The sequence below is a fragment of the Brachyistius frenatus genome, unplaced genomic scaffold (genome assembly GCF_029030835.1).
Source record: "Brachyistius frenatus isolate BFR_SWC_R1_liver_20210118 unplaced genomic scaffold, ASM2903083v1 Contig_9, whole genome shotgun sequence".
Lineage (NCBI taxonomy): Eukaryota > Metazoa > Chordata > Actinopteri > Embiotocidae > Brachyistius > Brachyistius frenatus.
In genome coordinates this window covers 4,310,125-4,326,196 of record NW_027210608.1, presented here as the reverse complement: position 1 = coordinate 4,326,196, position 16,072 = coordinate 4,310,125, and the positions used below count along the sequence as shown (strand labels likewise).

At 42.8% G+C, this 16,072-nt stretch overlaps 1 protein-coding gene across 3 annotated transcripts in view; it reads left to right on the top strand.

Moving 5' to 3' along the window:
- The window catches only part of chd9 (chromodomain helicase DNA binding protein 9), a 68,696-nt gene that overhangs the window by 17,525 nt on the left and 35,099 nt on the right, over positions 1 to 16,072 (top strand). For 2 of the 3 annotated variants that reach the window (XM_069690405.1, XM_069690404.1), the window contains exon 3: positions 6,400 to 6,806. In XM_069690405.1, coding sequence (XP_069546506.1) covers positions 6,400 to 6,806 — 407 coding nt within the window. Of the gene's footprint in view, positions 1 to 2,955; positions 4,254 to 6,399; positions 6,807 to 16,072 lie in introns of those variants that run through there. The other variant, XM_069690406.1, reaches the window with a different exon arrangement.

Below are 16,072 nucleotides of genomic sequence, written 5' to 3'. Positions count from 1 at the left end.
TGTGTTTGCCATAGCATTTTGATATGATCAAAATACAGCTTTCATGCAGCATCATACAGATTAGAAAAACATCTTTTTCAGTTAATTGTGAGTTTTGCAGCTGACTGTTAAATGTTGGATAACAACCTAACAGAAGAAGGACATTGGTTGCTGCTCTTTTGAGGAAATACGAATTGTAGGGAATCTTGGTCTATTAATATGATCAGTAATGAGCAACGTGATTTACTGGAATCCTTTTATAGTCATAGTTAAATGAAAACTTTTCATATTATTGTCCACTGATCAAACGGATAAAAAAAAAAACTGTCAGCTACAGAACAGTTGTCTTTGATCTTGTGTGGATTTGATGAAGGATACACATCAGGTTTATTCACCAAGTACTGTTTTACCCCTTAACTGTAAAAGTTTAAAACTAAAATACCAACCAACCAGATCAAACATGTGCATTGTCTACTGCAGCCCACGATAGATGAAAGGACTCCTTTCTGTGTGCGCCCTGTATAATGTCATTAACACCGAGCTGACATTATATTCCAGCTGGCTAAGGATTTCCTTTCTGTGTATGAGTAGCAGCTACCTGCAGGCTCTGAATCTCTGGCGGGTACTAGCCATCTTGTCATTTTCAGCCAGTTCATTTCTAGCCCTCAGCTCTCATTTCCCTAATGGTGAGTTAGTGGATACTCTCACGGTGGTACATGCAAGAAATGAGAGCAGTGGCACACTAATACAGACCCTTTGATGAGGAAGTAATGGAGTGTTCAGAGACAGACACCTGTGCCTCTGCAGCTACCTCTGTGCACACATCATTTTTTTTTTTTTCCCACCCTCTTCCTTTCACCAGCTCTTCTACACCCCTCCCCTTCCTCTGCTCTCCTCCCCTCCTCTTCCTCTCCCCTCCCTCATCTGTCCTAAAATGAAGCCACTCCCCCTCGTGCAGAGCTGCCAGGCTTGTTTGCATATTAACTGTCTCGTTGCCAAGGAGCTGTGGCTTCATGCCATGTGACTGTTACAGCATGTGTATGTATTGGACTGTTATTCTCTTTTTCTCTTTCTTTTATCTTGTTTTAACACAAGCAACCTTTCCAGTGAGGAGAACATTTTTATTATCACTAGGACCTGCTTATTGCAATGTGTTTCAGTCAAGATGTTATTGAGACTCTCTGAAGGTCGGTCACCTCCTGAGCATTTACCCATCAAACAGTCTGTTAGCTGTTCAAATGATTTCCTTGAATTGCACATGGCGATCGTTAAGTTGTGTTTCTTTTAGTATAGTTCATTTGGTAAAAGAGAGAGAGGGAGGAGTACTTCACAGTGGAACGGTTGTTGTGTGTTGCGAGAGGCTGCATATTTATTAACACATATGGCAGATACAGTGATAAATGACACCGTTCATGTTTTCATTTTGACTGACAGATTATTAGGGACTATATGGAGATGATTTTTGGCTCATTTGAGAAGGCCAGCATGACTTGACACCCTTTTCACTGCGGATGTGTGTGTTCCTTCCAAGGCCCTCTACCCTGGTGGGCATTATCTGACAGTGGGTTTGTTTAGCTTGGAGAGGACGCTGTTGCTCAGCTCTCAGTAAGCATGTGGTCTGCTTTAAAGTCCAAACTCCAAGGCCTGACTTGGCAGGTTGGTTCAATGCTTGCTGCACGCCTTGCAAGGACAGCCTTCGTTGTGCACACATGGCAGTCGTCTCTGTCTCTGTTGGAGATATAAAGATGCAAAACAACCCAAACCACAGAGAGGTAGAGAGAAATCCCCCGGTGACACTGTCATCCAACCCCCTTCAATCACACACACACACACACACACACACACACACACACACACACACACACACACACACACACACACACACACACACACACACACACACAAAAGACAGTCCACACTATGCCAGTCGGTTAGTTGCACAAATCTTTATTTAGGTTTATCTGTACAATATGCGATGTAAAGCCATATTGTGTTTTAGCCTACACACACTCACCCACATATTTCACACCATACTTTAAAAAAAACTCAAGTCGTTTTTTTTTTTTTTTCAAAAGACTGAAAAATCCTATGCAATGTGTGACTGTGTGTGTTGTCCTGTGTTTACTAATGTCCTGAGGTCTGCAGCCCTGTAGTCTGCTTGACTGGTCAGAAATTATGTTCTGAGGTATCGTGTTTCAAAAGGTGCTTATGTTTTGACTGGTGTGTGGTGACCTCTCAAATCAAATCTAAATGTTTGAGGGGTACATAAACACAAATGATTTGTGCTTTATTTTTGGAGGTGTCTTAGATCTCTCCATCACAATGACTTGTTTGGGACATCAAGAATATTCCCTCTCCAAAGCTGAGCTGGGCAGCTTGCAAATGTGTGCAGCTGCACGAGAAGTATCAGGGTTTGGGTAGAAAAGATGCCAATTCAGCTGATTTTGAACAGTAAATATAGATTTAAAAAAAAAAGAAAAAAAAAAGCTGATAGGATATCTGTCAGTAACTCAGGCCCTGACCTAGTAGTGCTGAGTACTGTACCTGGCTTCAGGCCAGCCGTATGTCTCTCTGAATAATTCCCAATACCATGTGCCAGCTGGTGCACATGGCCCCTGCTTCTTCCTGTCAGGAGTTCTCTGACAGGCTCTCCAAGATTTCTTCTTGCTCACAGGAAGAGCTGCATGTCTTGGACACATCCCAGCTTCCTGTCTTAGAATTTTTTTTTTTTTTTTACAAGAGTGATAGCAGAGTGACCCGACCTTGACCCCATAAAAGTGCCTGAAATCACCACTGGAGACGGTGTTGGCTGCAGGGGCCCGACATGGGCAGGGAGTAGAAAGTCTGTTGCACTCTCCTGCCTTCATTTCCTAATGAACAACTTTGCGTGTTGTGTGTGTGTGTGTGTGTGTGTGTGTGTGTGTGTGTGTGTGTGTGTGTGTGTGTGTGTGTGTGTGTGTCAGCAATATATTTTTAGCCAGAGGGAATTTGTTTTTCTGTGTCTTCATCGAGCGCTTTTGGATGATGTCGGTGCATGAATTAATCAGCACATCCCTGGCAGTAACCGACATGAGGCCAAATAAAGCTCCCGTGCTGACAATCTGTGGCGTGGGAGAAATCCGGTACTTTGAGGGTTAACATGTGAAAGTTAATGTAATAACTGCTAGCACCATCTGCTGGCCTACTTCCTTACAAAGAGAGAGAGAGGGAGTGTGTGTGAGAGAGAGAGAGAGAGAGAGAGAGAGAGAGAAACGAGTCTGGGTTTTAACGACATCTCTAATATTCATGCTGATGCATTTTGCTGCTTTGTGCTTTCATTTTCCGCCGCTCTGCCTGCCAGAGTGTCGAGCTCGCCACACACGCCCCAGCCAGGGAGAGGCGAGGGAGGACGAGGATCAAGATAAGTGGGGGGGGGGGAAAGGAGGAACAACAAAAAAACAATCAGCCAAACAAGCAAGGAAGAAAACACAAATGCCTTTTTGTGCGTAATAAAAGGAGTAACCTACCTTATCCCGGCCGGTGAAGGGGACGAGGGGAGGCGCAAAAAGAGAAGCGGGCACGGCGGAAAAGAGCGAGGAGGAAGGAGGGATAAGAGGGGAGAAGGCTCGGAGAGCGCACACGAGACGAAAGGCGAGCGGAAAGAGGAATCAATGAGAGGGGAGGAGAGAAGGAGGCAGGGGAAGGCAACTCTGACACACACGCGCAAACACGCTGGAAGAGAGCGAGGGAGGCTCGGGTGAAGCCGGACGACAGCAAAGCAGCACGCAGCAGCAGAATGAGAGCTTCCTGGACTGCCACGCACCTCCTCTACCGCCAACAGCGCTGCTCCCTCATCACCCTGTGAAGAGACAGACGAGGGTGAGAGAGAGAGAGAGAAAGAGAGAGTGAGAGCTCCCATGCGCTCCTCTTGAGCCCTGCCCGCTGGGGGAGGAGGAGACGAACAGCTCCGGCGCGCTCTCTCTCTCGCACCGCCCGAGGAAGAAGAGCTGACCGGGGAAGGAGGAGGGGAGGCAAAACGAGGAGTGAGGGAGGGGAGGGGGGAGACACACACACACACACACACACACACACGGCTGAAGGAAGAGTGCGAGAGAAACGCACTGTGGACCGGGAAGGAGTGAGTGTGTTTGGAGGAGAAAGTGTGAGTGGACAACGGAGGGAGCAACAAACCCGGCGAAAGGGCAAGGCTTTTGTTAGCCGGTTGGAGAGGGGGAGGAAAGAGGAAGGAAAAAAAAAAACACACCATGTCTACAGTGAAGAGGCCAAGAGGAAGGGTAAGTGAGCTGCTCTGAGAGCTGGGAGGGAGGAGGGACGAGGGGGAGGAGGAGGAGGAGGGGCCGGCAGGAACTGAACAACCTCCTCTGCTACTGGCTCATGCTGCACTGCCGCCATCTTGAACTCATTGCTGGGTTTTTTTTTTTTTTTTTTTTTTTCCTCCCCTCCATACTCATTTGCTTTGCTGTGCAAGACCTTATCAAGGCATACTAGGTGTACAGTGTTTTCTGTTCCCCACCCCCACTGCCTGTTCATGCCATACATTGCTTTTCCTCTCTCATTTAAATTCTGCTCTCCAGGCTGCCCCGCTTTCTGTAGTTTAGGTACAGTGTGTGTGTGTGTGTGTGTGTGTGTGTGTGTGTGTGTGTGTGTGTGTGTGTGTGTGTGTGTGTGTGTGTGTGTGTGTGTGTGTCCTCAATGAGTTGAGGCTGTCAGTCACCAGAGAGCTCACTACATGAGGGGGTGGGAGCGAGGGAAAGGTGTCCGGCCCAAATGGAGAGCTTACTCTTACCTTTTTCATGGGCTGTAATGGTCCCCGCCGTTTTCACGGGACTGCGTGCTGCTAGAGAGATTGAAATCACTGCAGTGCTGGCAGGCTGTAATTTCAGTTATTTATAGATATATTACACAGCTGCAGCGCTCTCAGTTTTGGTGCATTTTTTTTTAATCTTTTCCCTCTCTCCCTCACTCTTGACGAGAAGCCTGTTTCTGAATTTTCTTTTCTTCCTCTTGCAACCTTTTTCATGTGCGCTCATGTTCTTCCTCTCCTAAGCATGACTTTCTACTCCTCCTCCCTCTCAGTCTCTTTTACCATTAACTTGAATGAGAACATTCCAGCATGATCCAGTAAATTTCTTCGTAATAGCCTCAGCACCGTTGCACACGTGAAAATCATAATGCAGCTCTTGTGTGTGTGTGTCTGTGTGTTTTTTTTTTTTTTTTTTTCCCCACTTCCTTCCAAATGAATTGCCAGTTATTCAATGCCCTCCCCCCAGTTTGTCAGTTAGGTTCAAGCTAATTATCTTTATTTAGCAGTGTGTGGAAAAAAAAAAAAAGAAAGAAAAGCGAGCGGCCGCGCCTGGGCCATGTAGACATACGCAACACATTTTTAGATTAGGTCATCCATTTATGGGTTCCCTCTCCGCTGGGCTCAAGGCCCACCACAAGGCGCTTGTGTAGGCATAACCGCAGTCACGCCATCTATTATTCACATATTATCATGTATCAGGCAGGCTGGATTATTTATGTCTGCAAGGCTCACTGTGACTTGCTACATGGAGCCAGTGTTTTAGCTTGACTTTTGAATAGCTCACTTCACCCAGTAGGATTTTGTTTGGATCCTGACTTTTCATGTCACATGAGTTCAGAGAGTCCTCTCCAGCGAGTTCTTGGAGGAAACAATGGCCTTTCTCAAGCTGATTGTCCACTAGTAAAGTTAGAGAAGAGGCCGAGAGTTAAAGTGAGCATCATGCTGAGTCGGACAGGTAGTGTCTCTCTCTCTCTCTCTCTCTCTCTCTCTCTCCTCCCCCCACACAGCATCTGAGAAGTGGACAGCAACAAGCTCTGCTGTCTGAGTGGTTCACACGGCCTCCAGAAGGTTGTGTTTTTCTGAATGAATGAGTTGTAGTTTCATTGGTCAGGCTTTGGCGTCACAGTATATTGTAAAGTCTCAAAGGGGTTTAACAGTATTTTATTTTTTTCTTCTGAGGCCATGTTTCATATTTGATTCACATTCAGCGTCTTATTGTTCAGTGAAATGGCATCTCGGTTTCCTGGCACCATTTTCTGTAAGGGACATAAACATTTGTATTACTCACCTATTAGCTGAACTGCTGTTTAAGAGACCCCTATGCTCATAGCAGTTATGCATAACAGTCTTATTATTTATGGCTGCTCATTCTAACATTATTACTTGTTTTGAGTTAAAAGAAATGAGCACAAAGACATTTTGAGCAACACTCCACCTCAACATCAGCTTCATCACTCAGCTTTCCTTTAAACATCTTTGTGTCACTGGGTTTGAGTCTTCCACAAAAGGCTGAATGACATCATGGTTGTGGTATAAATGAGATGTCTGTGAGACACGGCATTATAATTGTACATAGTAATTATTTTTCTCTCTATTTTCCACCCTCTGTTCTTTAGCCTCGAAAGAACGCTAATGGTCCCGGGAGCCAGGTGCGGGTTCTCAGTCCCCCAATGAAGAGCAGCTCATCGTCCTCCTCCTCTTCCTCTTCGTCATCATCCTCATCCAGCTCCTCTTCGGAGAAGAGGGTGCGGAGGACACATCAACAGATGGAGTCAACTCTGCAGGACAAGCAGGAAAAGGCCAATAGGATAATATCAGAGGCGATTGCAAAGGCCCGGCAGCGGGGAGAGAAGAACATCCCACGGGTTATGAGCCCGGAGAGCTTCCCCAGCTCTTCATCGCAGTACAAGGCTCACCGTGACCGCGAGCACAAAGGAAACGGCAAGGCACGGTCTAAAGAGAAGGCCTGCAGGAAGGCCTGCATTGTAGCCTCCTCCAAGCCCAAGCAGAAGGCCAAGATCGGGTATGTAGCCACAGGCGATAACGCTGTTCTGTACAGCACTGCAGTGCACTGTTCATTGTCAAAAACAAATCCACTGAAGCTTTGATCTCATTTCTTTTAACTCAACTCATGCCTAAACCGCTGCAGCATTTCGTGAGCTTGAATGAATAATTGACGTATGCCCCGTTAACCCCTGTCACCCTGCACCGCCACACTTTTGAATTTGGGCTGCAAAAAAAAAAAAAAATCACATGTTATTATAATCTGAAAATGTCATGAAATTAAGCTTTTATTCTGCAGTATAGCAGTAACAACAAATGCACATGACAGCTTACCAAAGACCAGTGTGAGATCACACTGGGATTGAGACGGACGACACAATACAGTTGAAAATTATATTCATAGAATGTGGACGGGGGGAAAAAGCAGCAAATCTCACATTTGAAAAGTTGTAACCACCAACTGTTTGGTATGACTGATACAAATAATTATCAGAGATGGCGTGAAGTCACTTCATTTTCTATAAATCATATAGTCAGCACCATTTCAGCACTATTGAGCACTATTTTGTCTGTTATGTTTTTGTGAAGCCTCTTCACTCCCAACTGCAACCATATTCCTTTTCTAATGAATACCCGTACCCTTTAAATCAGGGGGATTTAAAGACATAGTTGATATTTTTGATATAATATGGTATATTGTTAGTGGATTTTCCGTGTGTATTTCAAGGAGCCAGATTTGCTGCCCTCCATTTATGTCTGACAATTGGTGAGATCGCTGGGGCATCTCTTTTAAAAGGAATGTGAACTATCCCATTCAGAGAAGCCAGTCTCGGTAAGAATACTAATTGTTGTGCACTAGGTTTGAGTTTAGGATTACAGCTGTCACTTGGTAATTAAAAATATATTTAGTCTTTCGTAATGCATAGTGTTTTTCTTCGTATTTCTGTCTATAGAGCAGCAGTTGTGTGATTTGCTGATTTAGCCTGTTTGTGCACTGGTTGAGTTTCTGCTGGTACAGTTTTACTAGCATACATTTTCTGCCTGTGGTTGCCAAGATGAAAGCTCAAAGTTCAACAGAATTTACTGCACGCCATAACAATAAACCAGCCTCAGTCATCGGCATAGACGTGGGAGGAGCAAACAAAGACTGCATTTACACGTGAGACAGTGCAGCCTAGTATGTTTAGGCAAGTAGTGCTGATGTATAGATACCGTAATCCACCTCCCATCCCCCCTGTTAAACTGCTATAAACAGTGTGTAGCTATAAGCCACACCCAACACAAGCTATTAAAATATCGTCTGGTGCAGATTTGAAGGCAGAGGCAGAGAGACGAAGGAACGGGGAATGTTTAAATATGGTAATGTCAGATTTTGCAGCTGAGGAAAAAAACGAACTTAGTTTTAAACCAGCACAAAGGAAGCCTGTATTTTTGAGTCCCTGGTGTGAGGGTGACTGACAATGGTCAACAATAATATCTCGCTGGCAGCTCCGTTGATTAATAATTACATGAGCGAGGCATAGGGTGAAAAGCTGTAGCACATAATGGATTTTGCTTGTGTGATAATGAGAAAGTTGTGGCAGTGCTGATGTTCAAGAGAACAGTGAGATGATGGAGGCATCAGTCTCTGTGAAACAGTCCGACTAGTTTTTCAGCTTTAGTTGGAGGTATTTGCCTCACAGTTGGCGTCTCAGCTGTTTGATTAACTAAAGGACGGTTGATCTGGTGGCGTGGCGCTGAACAAGCTTTAGTTGTGATCATTAAATTAAAGTTCTGTTTGATCTTGTTATTTATCTTTGGTACGCAACACGTCTAAGATTAGGAAGGTTCACTGTTGCCTGGTTAGTCAGTGCACACCCAGATCCTTTTCCTTCCTAACCACCTTGTGTCCGTGGAGACACAGTTGATAAAACCATCAGCATTTAATGAAATGCAATTCAAGACTTGTTAGTCTCGAAGGACAGCTAACAATATGTCCGCAGTCTGTCATTCAAATGTGTCGCACATACAAATCCTTGTTGTACTAAGGTAATGAGCTGTGTAACCCAAGTAACCATATTTGGCCTACATGTGATGAAAAATCAGATCGAGATGCAGAGTGTCCTTATGGAGCTTAATATTGTCTCAACCTCGTTACATCGTGCATTACAGCCATTTTGAAATATTAAATGTATTCTGGCCAGATGATGCATTGATAAACATAACTTTAGACAAAATATTCCAACTCTACTCTTAGTTTCTGAACTCAGCCTCATGCTTTCTGTCTGTAGTTTGCATTTACCTTATTATGCTGTTTTTGATCAATCTTATTAAAGGAAAATCTGAAGGATGTATTTGCACTTGTGATTCAAAGTTATAATGTCAAATATTTGTATTTAAATAATTGTCTATTAAATCAGTCTCTGTTGCTCTAACACAATGGAGATATTGAGCCTTTGGGCTACTGATGAAAACCCTCACATTTGCAATATTATGAGTTGACCAAGCGACATTTCTGGGATAAAACACAGGCAGTGCAGTTAGTGATGTTTTTTTTTTTTAATTGTAGTTAGTTTTACTTTTTTTCCTGGTCATTTTTTTTTTTTTTACATACTAACAGTCAATCGCCATATAGTTATAAAAGTGGAAAATTATGTTAAATAATTATGTCAAACGATAGAACATAATGGGTCACATTTAGCGAAGGTGTAGTTCAACAAATTAGGACTACTTTACAAGGTTTAAGGTTCAATGCTCCACATACAGACCCTGTTTTGCCAACTATTATTTTGTCTGCATTGTTCTGCACAAACCGAGCAGGTCAGCATACACTGTCTGAGCACATTACACTGTCTGAGCATCAGACCAGTCAGACTTGTCACAATTATATCAGATGTGCTTGTTATTGACAAAAGAAATCAAGACAAATGTAACTGTGACCCTTTAGTTTGTCCTGCCTCATGATGTCTGACTGCTGTGACTTTAATCTTCACAGGTTACACAGTCTGTGTGGTGCAGAAACATTTCCCATCTCTTTATTATGTGGCTCCAGTGATTGTTTACATTTGTACTTCATACTCAGTATCTCCGTCCCTTTTGTTTTTATTAAGAAAAAAAGCAAAACGCACACGCCCTTAGTGCAAATATGGCAATGACGTATAGCTGTCTGTATATGACAAGAAGCTTGTGGGAGTGTGTGAATATTTCATCTGAGGTGTGAAGATTCATAGCTCAGAAAATATTCATCGAGCTTTTACTTTTGTGCTAATTAGAAAACAAAGAGCCGACAATGTGAGGCAGATTTTATTTTTTGAAAATCTGTACTTAATGATGAAGCTTGAAGACTCAATAAGCAACATAACTTTGAGCCTCGATGACCATGTTGATGTGGAAAAATATACTTACCGGAGTGGAATGTGCATTTCCCTTTTATCATAAATCATTCATTAAATCAAAAGGAACCCAGTAAATCTACTTCTATTGTGTTCCTCAGAGGGCTGTAACAAATCCAGCAAGTCCAGTGTCCCAGAGGCAGGCAGGTCCAGGGCTTTAATCTTGAAAAGTCAGCATGTTTAGTCACAAGCTCATGGCACTGTAATGTACACATAAACATAAATACTACTGTATTGGCCCGAACCCCATATGATTATGAGAGGCCTCTCCTATTTCAACACCTGCTTTTGGACATTCATCTTTTAGATGAAAACACAGTAAAAACATTAAAAAAAACCAACGTGTGGACATGAGACAAAGGAGGAAGCTTTCGATCCCAGCGGGAAAAAAAACAACCCAGCTGTAATAAAGCACTTGAATTGGTTGTATCTGGTGTAACCGTAGGTTACGGTGTTAGGGGACCACCTGCTGTTGTGAAATTTTAATGATCACGTTTACATTTTGATTATGAACTTACGACTATTTAAAAAAAAAACAACAACCCACATCTAAACCATAAAATGTTTCAAACTCTGCCTTGGACTTACCCGCTATGTTCTCTGGACCTGTCAAGGCCCTCACGTCATTAACTCAGGCATTGGCGACAGGAAGTGGAGACAAGTTAACAAAGTCAGTGATGGAGTGGGGTAAGGGTTGTGCTTTGGTCCTGGACAGAAAGCCCGGTCGAACACACTCTTGTTACCGACAATTGAGAGCAGACGACATTTAAGATGTGTTACAGGGTGTTATGTATTTGAACAGGTGATAGGAATAAGGGCTCTGAAGGAGAAGAGACTCGGTTTATTTTGTTGTGTGTCTGCAGCGGGGATTGAGACGACCTGTGCGCATGTTGACAAGACGCTCCGGTGAGAGATTCACACTGGAGGAGAGTCCTGTTCATATTCACGCACCGCCCTAGGATCTCCCTATAAAATATGAATGCGTCTTATGGCTGCAGAGGTACTAACCTTCCACTAAAGTAATTACTTCAGCCTCTGCTCTGTTGAGGGTGTGTGTGCCGGTCTGTGTTCTGGGGTTGTGTGGATAGTATGCTCACTCTTCCATTGCATCATCTGACTGTTCTTTAGGCAGCGAACAGAGCCTGAGATAAGACCATTGTCCTAATTGTCTGTGTACTTAAAGGTCTGGTTCTCTGAGACCACTATACTGTCGTTACAATCTACATCTCTACCAGAATCAATTCTATTTAATTCCTTTTAAGTGTCTTTTAAATTACTTGGCTAGTTTATTTTATACCAGCTGCACGTAAAGCCAATTAAGAGTCATATCATCATATGGAGAATCTGCCTGACTGATGAGAAACATAAATAGAAATGGAAATGAAAGTATGTGATTCATATAAGGATGCACCAGACGCTGTGACAGGTGGACATGGCACATATTTGTTTTTAATCTTTTTTTCCACCATGAATGAGCTTAAATATCAATTAGGGCTCCTGATCTGGGGTTCTTCAATGGAAAATTAGCCAAAAGAAAGGCACAGCACATTTAAGTCAGCTATCGTACGAACCAGTTTAAAAGTCTTTGAAATTCGGTTGATAAAAGTCTTTATCTTTAAATTGACTTTAATCACTGTGACTGTGCAGAACATTTATCAAAGCTTGAACATAGACAATAAGATCCAATAGCGTTTAGAAAAATTAAACACATGCACACGGAAGCTTTTATGCCTTGCTGCTGGAAGGGGAAGTAACCCCCGGGGAATTAGTCAATACTGCAGGTGTTTGTCCTGCAGCTTCATATTCACTCATGTATAGTTGTATGTATCAAAAGGCCTTCATTTGAGGATCTTGTTGTGCTTCAAAATCTTCATGGGATATGTGAAATCCATTGTACAGTTGACTTTTGTACCGAGGATCAGAAATTGTATGAGATCCGTGCTAAACCATACAGTAGCTTTTGTTCACTGCTGACATAGAAGGAACAGCACATCCTGTTCAAGCTTAAGGGTAAAAGTTTAGTTTGTTTTTCATGACGCATGTGACTCTTTTTTTTTTTTTTTTTTTAAACTAAAAAAAAATAATGTTTTTATTGGAAGATAATGTGTCTTGGCTTGTAATGGTATATTATAAATATCTCAGCTATTGGGAGGGAGGGAGGCTGCTGTTTTTATGTGGTGAAATCTAAAGCATATGGATTGCAGAGAATTTTTAGATTAAGTTTGTATTTGCTCAATAGGTGCATTTCATTAATCAAAATATCAACCGACGTCTGTCCATGGGAGAGGCAAAGGTTATTTTACAGGCTAGGCTTGACCGATCACAGCTCTCTGCAGGATGGAATTTGTTTTTCTAGGCAGCCTACCTGCTGAAAAATACCCTCGTATAATCGCCAGATGAAAGCACTGTGCCGCTCATCCCCTTTTTTCTTTCTCCCTCCCCCTCCTCTGTAAAAATTTTTTTTTCTCCTAATATAAATTTGGTTCTTCCAGCACGCTCAGAGCTGTGCATCCGATGTTTCCTGTGAGCAGGCATGTTCTAAATATGCTGATACTACAAAGCAGCAGGGTAGCAGGAAAATATCAAACAAAATGGTGCTTGTGAGATCAATTACATGATAGAAAATGGAGGTTTAAGTCTAGTGTATAGGCTGCAGCATATAGCAGTTCATATTTCAGTGCTACCCTGCAAGCCGTCTAATCTCTTTTCCCTCACTTTTTTTCATTAGGAAAAGCTAAAGCTGTTTTTAAATTGTTTTCCCAGTTAATCCCTTGCGAGGTGCATATGACTGCGTGTTCACGTGTGCTGGTGTGTGATATATAAACATGTTTGTGGGTCTGTGCATGTCTTAATGCAGAGGTACCTGTTCTTAGGTGTGTGTGTGTGTGTGTGTGAGTGTTAGGGTGTGAGGGTGTTGCCCATTTTGAAAATGTTTGCTGAATAAAGCAGAAATCCCAGCGCGGCCATGTGCAGTGTGCAGATACAGTGTTAGTCTCTGAGTGGGGGCTCCATGGTGCTCTTACTACTGTTTCCAGTTGTGTGGTATGTGGCACTGAGATTTTAGCCTTCCATTCACAAGAAGGGGGATTTCCTGATAAGGACTAGCACTACTCTGTCAATAAGCCCCTCAGGATGAGAAACACACACACACACACACACACACACACACACACACACACACACACACACACACACACACACACACACACACACACACACACACACACACACACACACACACACACACACACACACACACACACACAACACAGAGCACACTTGGCAGCAGTTTTACCAAGTAACACAATTTAGAATTTCTGAGGTAAAGGCAACGGAGGTTTCTCACCACAATGCAGTCTTTGGCCGCAAAGCACTATCCAATCTTGATTCTGCTAAAATCAAACCCACACACACACACACACACACACACACACACACACACACACACACACACACACACACACACACACACACACACACACACACACTCAGTGGCGGCATGCCAAGTAGGGCAGGACAACACTGGGGGGACAAGGGATGGGGGTTATTTGGCACAATAGGAGGACGGGAGCCAAGAAAGCCCTGAACAGCAACTACTCTGAGGGAAAAGCTGGTGGTAGCCCATCATCACGGATCACTCTGTAGAGTCAGATCAGGGGCTGCTGTAGTCTAATTAGAGATGCGAGTTCTGTCTGGTGGATGGCTTCTTCAAATCCTGATGGGGAGGCAGGCCCGTAAATCATTTTCATCTCCATCAGTAACAAACAGTAATGGCAGCCAGCACTCTCCAGGTGGAAATATAACTAACAGTACGAATATGAAAAGGCTTCTGGAGGAGAGGAAACTGGAAGATGTTTATTAAGGTATCTGAAACTTTATTAGGAAATAATTTAGAAAAGTATTGTAATGAAATATGTTCCGAACATACAGGCTTCAATAGAAAGTAATTTGGTATGAAAATAATTTAACATGGAGTGTAACGTAACAGCTGTGCACACTCCAGTTTGTTCGTGTCATTTATTGTTTTAATTATGGAAAAGTCATCAGTCATTACCTTTAACTAAAAAAAAACAAAAAAACAACTACAGTGAGCCTCAATCAGTCATAAAGGTGCCACATTTTGGATCATGGTCTGTTTTTTTAGATAAAAGGTTTGTCATCCAAATACGGGTCCACATGATGTTCCAGTTAGCCTAAAGAAATATCTTCTTAATCTACCAGCATTGTTCGGTTGTACAAGTCAAGCTAGTCTTCCACTGGAACTGGTGGAATATCAGAAAGAGTTTTCTCCTGAGGTTGTAAGCACAAACCTGGATCACATATAGCATGCAGTTTTACTTATTTTCTGACACGGTTTCTCTGGTGACAAAGAGGACTTTGATGATTTTTTTTTTTTTTTACAAAACTCTTTTGGTTTACAAAAAGATGATATTGCTGCTATTTTCAAAGTTCCATACCACCCTCGCTTTGTTGTATCCCAAACTACAAAATATCCAAATGGATAAAAAGATTAAACTAAACACTTCAAACCAGTGCAGAGAATGTTTCGTCCTGCAGACTGTATGAGGGGAAATATCGAGTAACATAAATCTCAGCATTTCTTTGTCACTGTTTATTCCCAAAGGGTTGAGGCCCTGAATGTGTTGCAGTTAGTCCAGCATTAGCCCTGAGCATAATGTACTAAGATACTTAAAATATAAATGCTTTTTATATTGACTCCCATAGACCCACGTGTTCTGTCTCTTTGATTTATGAGCTCTTGTTTCTAACTGTGCTGTGGGTTTTCTTATAAGTGTAGACACCTTTTGCATGCATAATGTGTTGAAATTCATGAAATCTATTTCTTAAAATCGGACTCCCGTCTTGTTGGATTTCATATTGACGCTCTCATTTATGCAGCATTCTTCTCCTGTAAAGAAAATCCTGTTTACTGCTTCAGCAATTAAACTCTCAACTTGGCCAGGCTGTTAGCTACTGTGTTAGATACTCTGGCCAGTGGGTATAATGCAAGTTCTTCACATCAGGGAGACTTGACTGTGACCCTGAAGAGTAAAACTGACTGCTTTCATACCTCTTTTTTTCCTCAATGAGTGACTGAAAGTCTGAGATTCCTCTCTTCCATTTGAGTTAATACATTTTAGCTTGTGGGGAAGCTCTCCAGTCAAAGGGAGCATGTGCATTAGCGCCAGTGTCAGTAAACCCCTGGGTGGTCCTGTGTGTCAGCCACAGCAGGGTGGAACAGGCTGTAACCATCACTAAGATGTGGTTTATGCTCCGTGCGTATGTAGAATGTATACTTTTAATTACGCTACGCTCCAACTATCCCATGCCGTTTTTGTAAATGCCTCGCTTACATGCAGTAGATGTCGGTGCCGAGGTACCTCGTCGCCATCGATATTCTCCGTCTGCGCTGCCCGTCTCCGGCTCAATTGATGATTTTACAGCCCTCAAGTATTTTGTTTCACAGTTCAAGTTGCCCCATATGAGGATCAAAGAGATGTTCTAGCCTTGTTATACGTTGTTTGCGGCTGCTGCCTGGTGATGTGACACTGCTATTCTGCGAGGACCATATCGCAGCCAGCTTTTATTTGGTCAAGGAAGAACATTGTGTTCAGTCCCATTCAGCTGTTTTATTATGGTTGTATTTTTTTCCTTCTATTTTTCTGGGCGTCACAGCTGGTTAATTTTTTTTTCTCTTCATTGTGTCACTGACTTGGCACATTTCTCAGCCATTCATAGTGTCAGTGGACATGTTCTGGTGTGTTTTTTTCACAGGAAGTGATGTCACTATGAACATTACTGTCCACATTGCCAAATACACTCCCAAGGGCATGTTGCATGGCAACCATTAAGTGTCATTGTCAAGAGGATTTGTGAAATGTAATATCATCCAGAGGGGGCAGGGACCCGGTAG